This window comes from Fusarium musae, chromosome 3, assembly GCF_019915245.1.
Source record: "Fusarium musae strain F31 chromosome 3, whole genome shotgun sequence".
NCBI lineage: Eukaryota > Fungi > Ascomycota > Sordariomycetes > Hypocreales > Nectriaceae > Fusarium > Fusarium musae.
The window spans coordinates 1,678,420-1,690,693 of NC_058389.1; the positions used below are offsets into that span (position 1 = coordinate 1,678,420).

The window sequence follows — 12,274 nt, forward strand, 5'->3', positions numbered from 1 at the left end:
GCTGATGGCCCTGCGATATCTCTTGCTTTGAGGCTCATCGTATTGTTGTATGGCTGCCTTCTGCAAGAATTGGTACTTAGACGGCTTGCACTTGTTCTTTGGAGCTGATTACATCAATGATATGGAACTAGACCACCTAAGGTAACATGCAGTTAGCGTCAGGTACAGCTCAACAGCTCGAAGCTTCATATGGATCCATGATCCACTAGCCATCGTGAGTCGTAGCTTGACAGATGCATAGTACCAAGAAGCTGCGTAGATAGCCTAGTGTTTGTAAGCTGAATAACGCGGGAACACGTTAGATAGGAATTCCAAGTTGGCAATGCTAAAACCCGAGGATTTCTAAACCCACCTGTTACATGGGCTTTAGCTGTCTTCCACTTTTGACAGTCTTGGTAATGATCATTGGAAGCTTCGCCAAGGGTGACGTATGAACTGACTGCCAAACCAATCGCGAGTCTATGGACTGTTTCGGTAGAGCAGCTAGAACACATATCTACAAACCTGGAGTTTGATTCGAGTTGATTCGAGTTAGAAGACATGTATCATGTCCAACTGGCGAAACCTCAAGTTCTTTCTTCACCCTCATCCTGTCACTGTGAAGTTCTACATCTCATCAAAAGACTCTAATGAAGGTCACAACCCGCCATCTCATGTAGTATCACGATTGTCCAAAGGCACGTTGGTTCAAACACTGCTTCTTATCAATCCCGCCATGCGACAGCAAAACAATATTGAAACACTTATAGGGTGTTTACGGCGCAGCGCTGAGCTCCCATTAGTAGGCAATAAAAAAGATTGGAGATCACCAAGATGTGTATATCTTGTATTTGTATCGTCTTACACATAAAGCTGCAAAGAGTTCTGGTCACAGTGATGGCGACGAGTGTGGACACCAAGTCGGTGTATCAACTTCTGAAACAATCCTCATACACTTTCGCAATCCTCGACGGCATCTACTATCTACTCAGGCACAAAGACAGCCTTTCATTCCTTAGATACTGGGAACAATGATGAGGTCCAATGTAATGGCTACAAAAGCGATTGCCAGAACATCCTGGAAGTGGACTACGAAATTAAAGCAAAATGTTAGTTGCATTACACGGGAAATGGCAATAAGATTGCGATGTTCATGACCACTGCTCTGATCAACATAAGGTTAGTATTAGCATAGAGGGTGGGACTTCTAAGAACAATTCCATGGCATTATTCCAAGGGAGAGAGGAGATCAATATTTAATGTCCTCCTACCAAGATGTCAAGGTGCACACAATGAGTTGATACAGTTCGGCCTCACTGTAGCCATGCCCGCACCACTCCTTGCGACAGACTGGCTTGGAAAAGAGGCCAGCAAACACAAATAGCCAATATTCGACTTGCCAAAAATTGAACTACAACGCACCGTGGAGTGGATATATTGGGTCACTGGGGCAGGGCATAGGTATGCGCTGTATATAGTTCTACTTGCAGAACTAACGGATCTAAATCAACCAATGCCTTAATTTCAAGGGTATCTTTGAACATGTTTTCATAGCTCATCTTCAGCCTCCAACTCTCGCTCTGCCCTCCTCACTTGGCGCTCAACAACCTTTACTCGAGACTCGAGGCTGGCCATCGCTTTCGAGTTACTAAGGATACCTGTTTCGTACCAGGAACGAACCGCGATCTCGCTCCTTTGTCGAAGGTCGGCCATCTCAGTAGCTTGTGCGATTTGGGTTGCTTCGATTGCTTTCATTCTATCCTGCAATGCCACAAGCGCTGCGCTGTCCGCAGGATCCGGAATCGGACTGTCTTTGATCGCGGTAAGGGACGATAGAATCGCAGGAAAGGCGGACGCTGAGGCTAGAACAATGGATTGGAGTGCATCGATGTCCAGCTGCGAGGGTGGCTCTGACGGGTCGGACGGATGAAAGAAATCGGGGTGAGCTCTGTCTAACAGGGGTTCAGTATGGGTTGAGACTTCAAGACAAATATTCCTGATACATACATATCCTCATGAGCTCGTGGTAAACGCGGACATCGGACAGGAGCATCGAGAAACGTCGCTCGAGCTTGTTGAGCTGGCTAGCCGCCGACTGATCTTGAGCCAGCGCTGGTGATTGGTTCTGGCCATAGAGAAGATGCTCGATTCGAAGAAGCCGTGATTCCAACAAATCGAGCGTCGAGAGAGTTGTTTCGTCCATCTTGGTGGCCATCGTGACAGAGAGCGCGCGGCACAAAGGTGAGGCCTGTCAGGTAACTAAGGTACAGTACCAGCTGGAAGAAAAGAGTGGGGTCATCATCGGATCCATTGTCATGAACTTGTGAGACCTGCAGAATGGCCTTTGTTGTCGCATCAAACAGCGCATTTTGGTCAAAGAGAATGAGAAGCAAAATGGAAAACTGCATTGTAGGTATTTTATTGTCAATCTGCAAAAATGAATTTGTTAAATGATAAGCCACTTACTTCTCTTTATCATGAGGATGCTGGCATGCTCCTCGTCTCATGCCTTGAAGCTGTTCCCCAGATTAAGATCAGAAAGCCCGATGATTCGCCAAATTATGATCTTGGCGCGCGCTCATTGGCCGCATGAGTTCGGCACAACACTCTAGCAGCTCCCCGTCGTTAGGTTATTTCAAGGATCGTGCAAGAGACCAGGGCTTGTCAGGAATTCGTCTCCTGACTGTGTCTTCTTCCTCCTGCATCTCAATCATCCACAACAGCCTCGTTGGCACTTCGCTCGTGACCTGCAGTTTTGGTCTGTTGTGATCGGACGGGAGTGTTGAACTGTTTGTTCGCCAGGGGCCTTTGTGCCGCGGGACACCAGATTGACGCAATCGTCTAGGGCTGCTGGCCTACCACCGCCTTTCCGCCTCGCGCCTAAGTACCTTACCTAGTCAGCAATTCGGCTTAGGATCCCGAGGAACGCAGCGATAACGAAATATACATACCTCCAACACCTACGACTCTTGCATCATAGCAGACGGACGCATAACCTAAACACACCCAGCTTTATCCCTCGCGATCGCGCCGAATTCTCGACGACTCTATACGCCTTATCGCCGTGTAATGACGAACTACTCTACAATATCTGATGGAAACGCTTCTTTATTTAGAAGTGCCGGCGACATGTCAAGGTGAGGAGACCTCGCATGCCGACATCGGTTAGGAAACATAGTCACTGACGAAACCTTCTTCAGACCTCGACGTCGCGGTCACAAGGATGGCGGCCATGGAGGCCAAGCCACTACGATCAGCAGTGTCGTAAACCTGCTAAATACAAGTACGTTGGACATTTCTCTTCTATTTGGGCGCGTGCTGACACAGGAGACGCAGTTGTTGGAGCTGGCACTCTTGCCATGCCCTCAGTTATGTCACATATGGGTATCATGTTGGGAGTGGTGCTGATACTGTGGTCTGGATTGACTGCCGCTTTCGGTCTTTACCTGCAATCTCGATGCGCTCGATATCTAGACCGAGGAACCTCTTCCTTCTTCGCCCTATCGCAAATCACCTATCCCAACGCCGCCGTTATATTCGATGCTGCGATTGCAATCAAGTGCTTCGGAGTTGGCGTGTCTTACATGATCATCATTGGAGACCTTATGCCTGGTGTGGTATTGGGCTTCCTTAGCAACGCTAATAGCGCTCCGTATCTGGTTGATCGAAACTTTTGGATCACCGCGTTTATGCTTATTATCATTCCTCTGAGCTTTTTGAGGAGGCTGGACTCACTAAAGTACACCAGCATTGTTGCGCTGGTCTCCATCGGATATCTAATTGTCTTGGTGATATATCACTTTGCATCCGACAAGCACGCCGACCCTGGTAGCATCAGAGTGATCCAGTGGGGTGGAGCTATCGAGACATTAAGCGCTCTACCAGTCGTTGTGTTTGCATATACTTGCCATCAGAACGTATGTCAAACCTCTGCAAGTTCATGATCCAGCTAACACAGTTAGATGTTCTCCATTCTCAACGAACTGAAGGATAACTCACCCTCGAGCATTATTGGAGTTGTCGGCACAAGCATTGGCTCTGCTGCCTCAATCTATATTGTTGTGGCCATTACCGGTTACCTCACATTTGGCAATGCTGTTGTGGGGAACATAGTCTCAATGTGTACGTTTTAAACCCCTCCTCATACTTGCACAAGCTCACCAAGGCAGATCCCACTGGAGCTGCTTCAACAATCGGCAAAGCCGCTATTGTTGTACTAGTCACTTTCTCGGTTCCTTTGCAGGTTCACCCATGCCGAGCTTCTCTAGATGCCGTATTGAAATGGCGACCAAACCGCAACTCGTCGAACAACGGACGAACCGCAGCACCATTACTCCCAGCATCCCCGGCCGGCGATCATGGAAGCACTGCCCCGATGTCTGACCTTCGGTTTGCTGTGATTACTACTTTCATTCTCACCTTCGCCTACATGACTGCTCTCTCAGTCACTAGTCTCGACCGTGTCCTGGCCTTTGTTGGCAGCACTGGGTCAACTTCCATCAGCTTTATTCTCCCAGGTCTTTTTTACTACAAGATCAGTAATCCAGATAGCATACATCACCAACGACTGGCCAAGGAAGACGATGATATGGATGAGGACACACCTACCTCAGATGTTGAGGAGTCCGCTGCACTCGCTCAGAGCACAACTAGTATTCGCAGTGGCGTGAGCATCGCTAGCAATGCCAGCACCCGCAGTAACCGAAACTCATGGCGTTGGAGACGAAAGTGGCGATGGGATCTCGAGCATATCGAACATCACCATCTGCGTAGACTCGCCCTCGCACTGGCGATATATGGATCCGTCGTCATGACCGTGTGTCTTGTTCTGAACATTTTCTTTGCTGTCACTCATTAATTGTATCATTTTCTCTTACGGCCTCATGGATGGCAAATGTTGGATACAGGCGTTGTTAGAAGGGGCACATGATGTTTTTCTCAGCGTCTCTGCTTCAATAGATGGCTTAAACTTAGTTAGACATGGTATTGGGTAGCGCTTCAATACAATTACAATAGCGAAAAAAAAAAAATGAATTGGCCGTCGTGACGCGAAACCTTCCAATAAATATCATACAGTCTTCCCCAATCGCTGCACAGGTCTTAGATCCAGCAGCCTGTGCCAGCCCCAGTATTTCTTGATATGACTTTGGTTTTTTGACTCTATCTGAATGAACTTCGTGATATCGTCGTGGAACCAACGCCCGGAGATGCCTTTTCGTACATATCGTACAACCCTCGAGCCACTCATCGAATTCTGACCTTCTCCCGGTCTACGACGCCCTTTGCGTTGTCTTGCTTAGGACCAAATTGCTTCTTTGGTAGAATACCCACCATAGAGAGTAACCTCCAGGCTGTGTCTGTGGGCTGTGCACCAACACCGATCCAGTACTTCGCGCGCTGACTATCGAGCTTGATATCCTTATGGAGCTTTCCGGATGTGTCGTAAGGGTCGGGCTTAGGAATTGGGTCGTATGTGCCAATGACCTCGAGTGGGCGGGAGTTACGAGCCGTCCTAAATACCTGTCAATGGTGCGCTCAATTGTAACATATATCACGGGCTGACGGACCGGGCATGGGCAATGACAATATTGTAGAAGGGCTGGTTTCGGCGCCCAAATCGGGCGAGACGGATCTTGACTACCATGACGGCGATATGGGGGACTTGAAGACCATGAATTACAGCAATCACCAGTTGTCGCTACTATTCTGAAAGTTGGAACAATCTCGGCACGGAGCCGGGGGTTATTTTTGCCGATGTGGCTTGATCATCTGGAAGATGAGGTGGTGGGGTCGACCGGGAATAGTGTGGCTATCCAAATGGAGCTCCAACGGGGGCTGATGAAGCAGCTCTTGCCGAGTGATGTCAGTCCGTGACTCCCTGGACATTTCAACCATTCCTGACTGACGACATTTTCGAAATCACCCAAATTTTACATCTCTCGGGCCCATACGACATCTAGTTTTCGCTGAGACTTTTGCGAAGATCCATCGATCACTACTAAGAACACGAGATTCAAAGGCATTATGGCGATCAAGGTAAGTCATAAGCACTCTCATTGTTACTTTACGTTCATTCACTGACCGTTTCAGACTCTCGGAGCCAAAGCTGCTGCTGCTCTTGATCAGGAGCTCATGAGTACGGGAGCGTTCTCTATTGATCAGCTCATGGAGCTCGCTGGACTTGCTGTTTCTCAAGCTGGTTAGTGACTTTACCTCACTTGAGCCCTTAAGATTTCACTTTGGTCTCACAAAGCCCATGTCATTTCTCATGACGATGAACTGCTAACATCATAAGTCTACCGCCTCCAGCCTCTCGAGAGCGGCCGTAGGATCCTTGTTGCCTGTGGACCTGGAAATAATGGTTGGTGTTTTCTGCTCACCTGCTTATACCAAGAATGCTCACTCACAACATCAGGTGGTGACGGACTTGTCGCTGCTCGTCATCTTCGTCAGTATGGCTACAGCCCGAGCGTCTTCTATCCCAAACGAAGCAAGAATGATCTCTACCAGGTAGGTTTGCCAAGAAAACCCGGTGTTCACTGTTTTTTCACCATGAAAGTTGCATGACCTTTTGTTCGTAACATTGCTGCGATCTTGCAGCTATGTGCTTCTCACAATTATCTTGTCGGTTTTCTACCAGTACTGCGGGAATCGTTGAATGGTAACAACCGGTACACCAGAAAATCGGTGTACCCAGCCTTTCAAACACGTCTAGTCTCGATTCCATATCCGAAAGCTGAATAGTTGCTGATGCTGCTCCCAGCGACTCGCAAAACAACTTGAAGACCTTGAGGTCCCTTTCGTCGATGACTTCTCCTCGGCGCTGAACTCGACGGATCATGTTGTCGACGCGATCTTCGGTTTGTACTTGTACTTTTTCGATAGCGACAATCTTTGACCGTTCAACTAGGTTTCAGCTTTTCAGGCGAAGTTCGAGAACCATTTCCTGCCGTGATTCAAGCTCTTCAGGACACGAAGCTGCCGGTCACAGCAGTTGATGCTCCTTCATCCTGGGATATCGAAGATGGTCCACCGAAGTCGGGACTCGGCAGTTCCTTTATGCCTACAGCACTTATTAGCCTTACGGCACCCAAGCCACTAGTGAAGCATTTCAAAGGTCGACACTTTATTGGCGGGCGGTACGTACCAGTCAACAACGCTGTCTCGAGGCAACTAACCTCCAGCATAGGTTTGTAAGTCCATCCATCGCAAAGAAATATGACTTCGAGGTCCCGGAGTACAAAGGAGTCGATCAAGTCGTGGAGGTTGAAGTAGCTGGACAGAAGCTCTGAGAGAAATTGTTGGAATGATGGCGGATCGGAAAGAGGAAGTATGCAGTAACTACCCCTTGTTCGAGATTTTGAATACATAACAGGCGTTTACATGACCCGACAGCCTCCTCTCAGACTATTCGGACAAACTGGGCTTGGACACTGTCCGTCACGCATACCATTCCGAAGGAAAAGCAGGCCTTGTGGGCATACAAGCAATGGCGGATGGAAGAAGTGACAGAATTCAACATAAACCAGATAATCTTTCCCGCAGACGTGGCATGCAGCCGAATGCTGCGTGCACATTTATCGTGAACTCGAGCTTGTTCTTAAAGTTCGAGTGGGTGATGATTGAAGTCGACAATTGAGAAGGGGGAGGCTCGCACGAACGACATGGACAACGACGTTGAAACGTTGGAGATGGCGCATGAAGGAGTAAGTAGGGACAAGTTGACAATTACCACAGACAAAAGATACTGGTGATCAATTCTCAGGAGTCGTTGCAAAATAACTTTCTGGCAGTAACCGGATAGGGCTGATATAAAGAGTGTGGCGTCGAAACAAACGTGCCGTCTAAGAAAGTACAGTACTGTGAAGACGTGGTTGCCACCGAGGCCCAGTGTGTCCGGTATATCCAGGGGGGCTTCAGGGGGTTACAGGTACCCAACCGGAGCTTAAAAAGGCGAAAAGACGAGTCCACGCCAGGTTGGTTGTCTCGACCCCGGGCGACGTTACCTGGAGGGCTCGTGGCAAAAGAGGGACATGGTGACGAGCGGATGGTACCGCACGAAATAGAAAAGGGAACAAGAGCATGCGACCACGAGGCATTTTGAAGAAGGAGATATTAAAATCCTGTGCGTCCGCCGAGCAGCGACTTTCGGTGGAAAACACTACCTTGCCTTTACGCTTGTCTGATGAGCACCGTCAAGCACCCGGAGCTTTTGCTCCTTGACCCGCATGGTAGGCGGGGGGGCGGTAATGCAGCGCTTACAAAACTTACTGTATGGATAACTCAACCTCGAACAGGGTCCACCTTTCTTACAGCACGAGTTTCTTCATGAACCAACTCGAAGATTACATATCCATGACTTGACTCGCGATTCCCATTCACGTTTCTAGCAGAATTAGCATCGATGTTGGAACTGACGCTGGCCCTGGCGCTGACACTTGAGATCGCCCAACCGACTGACCGGAACAGCTGATGTGCCCAGCCTGAAAAGATCGGACGTGTCTCGCCGTCACACTCGCGCTATCGACTCGTAACTGGAGACACCCATTCTCAGACAGCACAAGGCTCCAGAAAAACCCAGCGGTTCGGGGCCTCGCAAGATCCAGGCGCGGGCGTTCTGCACCTCGGAATCGGTACGGGAGCTTCGGACGCGGACTTGTTTGCGTATACAACATGTCACATAGCAAGTCTTGCACAGTTACAGGGCAGACTGATTGATACCATTCCGAGACTCTGGCATTTGATTTGGGGTTGGCCCGAGCTAAAGATCCCGACGCTACCACCGTCAGGGTCCTTATTGTGGCCCGCGATCTCGGGACCCACGATCGTGAATGGAGCATTGTTGTGGTAGATCGAACGGCGTCACGTCACGACATCGACTCTACTGGCCAGGCTAACCAAGCGTCAGTGCGGCCGAAATATCTCTCTTCAAATCCACCTGAAACTAGCTGAAAACGCTCAAAAAAATACTTTTGTTTGCTGCACAGTATTCGGTTCGTGGGACGAACATGCCTGCTTCAATTGAGCTGCGCCACAGTCCAGGGTCATGTGTATGGGTCAGAACAGGGATTAAGTTCCCGAATGTTTAATAAAACTGCCTCTGTTTGCACTCTCGAGAAACCGTGTGTCTTTTGGGGTTACCCCTGCACCCTGTTGAAATGCAGAATTAGTGGCATCTCCGGTCAGCTTGTCAGCCACGTACCGGAACTCTGGCCGCGGGGTCTAGACCATCAAGATAAACATGGCCATGCATCTCGTTCCTCGATCATGAAGGTCTGCAGAATGCAGCTATTTGGTCTCCAGATCGGGAGGAAACTATAGGACATTGAAAACAGCCTCGGCCGACGCAATGAGATGGACTCGGTGTTACCGTAAGTGACACATTTCTTTTATCACCTGGTTGGGTTCGGCAGTGGTGAACGGATGGTGGTGGGTCACGCTGTGGCGTAACTGCTGTTGACATCCCATCAGTTGAGTTCTCGAAGTCAATTGGGCCAGAGTCTGGAAGCAATTGCAAGATGATAGAGCTGCATATTGAAGATCTTGCTCGTTTGGGGCCACCACTACCAAGTTCGACAAGCGCAGAGCCACCTTCAGCCACCAACAGGGGTAACTTGAATGAGTTGAAACGATTTGAAGAACGGATGTTAGTGGCAAGCGCTTTCGCGGCTTGTTGCTCAAAATTTGATGCATCAGTTGTTAGGGCTCGGATTGGCTTCAATTTGCTTTCGTGTTCACGGCACGGATACAAGACGGAATTGGGTGTCACCTACTCCGTTATGGACCCCTGTTTACCATTTGGGGGGGGGGGGGGGGGGGGGAAACATCAGCGGCCGTTAAGTTTTTGCCCCAGACACTTTCAGTTTTGGGGTTGGGCTTGGAATTTTTTGCAGAAGCCTCTGGAGACTGATAGACAGCTAGCCTAGGCACCTACTGTACAGAAGCAGGGGAATGGAGGCTAAGCGGTGAGTGATCTACGACAAACCGGAAGGATCCCTCATCACACCAATGGTCAAATTCTATGTACATCGCTTCAATGAGGCTGATCCACGGCTGAAGTGGCCTCAGCGGTCAGGTCAAGGCAAGCCAAGTCAAGTCAAATCCAGTCGGAGACGGTCTTCCGGTGTGGATCGTAACATTGAGGATGGGGAAATCGTTGCACTGTAAAATGATGCATATCAGCTGTGTGATGAGATAAGATGCGATACGATATGCGATTTCCGCGCTGCATTGCGGAAATACGAGTAATTTCACAGGGGACTTTTCGCTTACTCCAAGCGGAGAATTTACTCCTGCGAGTCCATCGTCCAATCAGGCATCGACAAGAAAAAAAAAACAGCCCGGAGCCATCTCCGGATATTGCGACGCATTGCTGCAGCCATACTTGGCTTTGCAGGGGAAAACAGCCACTTATACCCCCCAGTGGCATGGATTTTACAGAACAAAAGAAATTCATACTGTGCTGTGCTGTTGGCATGCACCAAGTGAGGGGGAAATGGGCCGTGATGGTGTCGAGATGCCTCATTGACGTCATATCCTCAACTACCGTTTGCTAGAAGATTCTACGAAGAACACGGTTGTTCTGATCGACTGGAATGTAACATTCTATCACTTTCGCCGAGGACATTCAAGATTAGGCTTGAATACTGTTGCCACAATGGCTACTGGTTGCGTACGCACGATAGCATTTGACGAACCAGCGAATACGAATAGCCACGAGCTTGCAAAGTCTCAGTCCTCAGTCTTCTTACCTAAAGTTGGGCAGATATCTCCAATATCTGTCGGGCCACCTGAGGGCCTCTATCGGCTGGCTATGCCATTCTGAGCATAGAGTCAAACAGCCAGCTTATTCTACATCGTGCATGTATGCATGACCGTTTCTTCAACAAAGCACGGGCGCTGGACAAGCCGCAAGGGCAATCCTTGTGCTTCCTTGTTGAGATACCAAGCCACAAGAATTCATTCAGAACTGCGACGAGACGAGTTGAACCCCCACGCAATCTATACACGTCCTAGCCTGTTCAGCCTCGTCGTCTATCTAAGAGCGGAACCTTTGGCCCTTCTCAGAATGACAACTTCTCAACACCCATCGTATTAGGAGTCGAAGCTTCTAGTTCCTTCGCTTCTAGCAGGGAATACAGCCGTCCAAGCACTAGGTGACTTCGGTGGCTTGGACGTCATCACGGAAGGTGCTGGTAAAGGCAGCGGGACCTTTCTCAAAGAACGGTGTAACTAACCAACAGGCTCCATTAGTCGGCGCATCCCACGCAGTGGAACTTACACTTTGTAAGTTAGAGAAACAACTAGTTCAGTGGGAGTTGAGGTATAGCGGCAAAGACTGAAGACTAAGGGGGTTATCGCGGCTGACGCAGACAAGTTTGCGCGTCCTGTTGGCGCATTTTCATCACGAGAGAAGTGACTCATTCAGAAAAAGACGAAGACAGTTAACTAAAGAATAACACTGAAAGGGGCAAGTAACTACGAGCCGTCAGGTCTGCGAGTAAAAGAATGAGCTCTTGGATTGTGCTACTGTAAGTGATGAGTAACTACGTTTGAAAACTGCTGGCCACACGAAGACAGTAACCAGACGAAACTACCGGAGCCGACTTGATTTTTCACCGCTCATTTCTCTGAGAAGGGGATCCTTGGTGTCATCCTGACATGGCGTCGGATTCGTAAATTGTTCCTTGAGCTTCATCACGTCGAGCCGCTGCAAAAGCTCCGCCCCTGACTCTGACTGTTGATCACCTGCTGTGTCGACGTGTCGTGTCAACGCACCGACGGATCACCTCCTTTACTCTATTCACATCAGGGTATAACTTATGCTTATGGGGTGTGGAATTGATAATCTATATTCTTCCTGTGGAAGGTTACGTAGACTCGTGGAGCTGGGTGACTCCCGGTGATGCTGAGTAGGAAGTTGAGGGAAGATTCTCTGAAGAAATTTGATTGCGAAGCTTCCTTTGGAATTTTGAAATTCGTTGATACGAAATTCTGAGTTGCGAACCTAGGGGAATTGGACATTCGGCGAGTAACCAAGGTACGATACTCGAGTCTTTTTTATCCTTGAAATTGTCCCCCTGAATACTTGGCAATTCGGTCGTTGAGATCTATATAATTGCACGTTTTTCAAACTTTTTCCCTCATCCCTTGACCAAGCTGGCAGAGAAAGGTATTAAACAAAACTCCCCGCATGCCAAGGGATCAAAAGATTGGAAACGTTCGTCAAGCATGTAATTGGTTGATAGACCAGAAACCGTTGATCTGACCTGTTGTAACTTGTCCTTGTATAGCT

The 12,274-nt window shown here is 48.8% G+C and overlaps 4 protein-coding genes across 4 annotated transcripts; 2 read left to right on the plus strand and 2 right to left on the minus strand.

Annotated features, from left to right (window-relative positions):
• Positions 1–1,527: 1,527 nt before the first annotated feature.
• On the minus strand, positions 1,528–2,194 carry J7337_003990 (uncharacterized protein; the record flags this gene model as incomplete). The annotated part of the gene is made up of 2 exons (XM_044821696.1): positions 1,528–1,931; positions 1,987–2,194. The coding sequence occupies 2 exons, from the start codon at positions 2,192–2,194 to the stop codon at positions 1,528–1,530; spliced, it is 612 nt and encodes a 203-aa protein (XP_044683029.1).
• A 1,144-nt stretch (positions 2,195–3,338) lies between these two features.
• Positions 3,339–4,837, plus strand: J7337_003991 (uncharacterized protein; the record flags this gene model as incomplete). Its single annotated transcript, XM_044821697.1, has 3 exons — positions 3,339–3,896; positions 3,942–4,079; positions 4,136–4,837. The coding sequence occupies 3 exons, from the start codon at positions 3,339–3,341 to the stop codon at positions 4,835–4,837; spliced, it is 1,398 nt and encodes a 465-aa protein (XP_044683030.1).
• Positions 4,838–5,223: 386 nt separating this feature from the next.
• CYT21 (Ribosomal protein S16, mitochondrial) lies at positions 5,224–5,623 on the minus strand (the record flags this gene model as incomplete). The annotated part of the gene is made up of 2 exons (XM_044821698.1): positions 5,224–5,491; positions 5,547–5,623. 2 exons carry the CDS (start codon positions 5,621–5,623, stop codon positions 5,224–5,226), a joined length of 345 nt encoding a protein of 114 aa, XP_044683031.1.
• A 380-nt stretch (positions 5,624–6,003) lies between these two features.
• On the plus strand, positions 6,004–7,271 carry J7337_003993 (uncharacterized protein; the record flags this gene model as incomplete). Its single annotated transcript, XM_044821699.1, has 7 exons — positions 6,004–6,015; positions 6,070–6,178; positions 6,275–6,340; positions 6,395–6,489; positions 6,743–6,839; positions 6,890–7,118; positions 7,169–7,271. The coding sequence occupies 7 exons, from the start codon at positions 6,004–6,006 to the stop codon at positions 7,269–7,271; spliced, it is 711 nt and encodes a 236-aa protein (XP_044683032.1).
• Between the last annotated feature and the right edge of the window lie 5,003 nt (positions 7,272–12,274).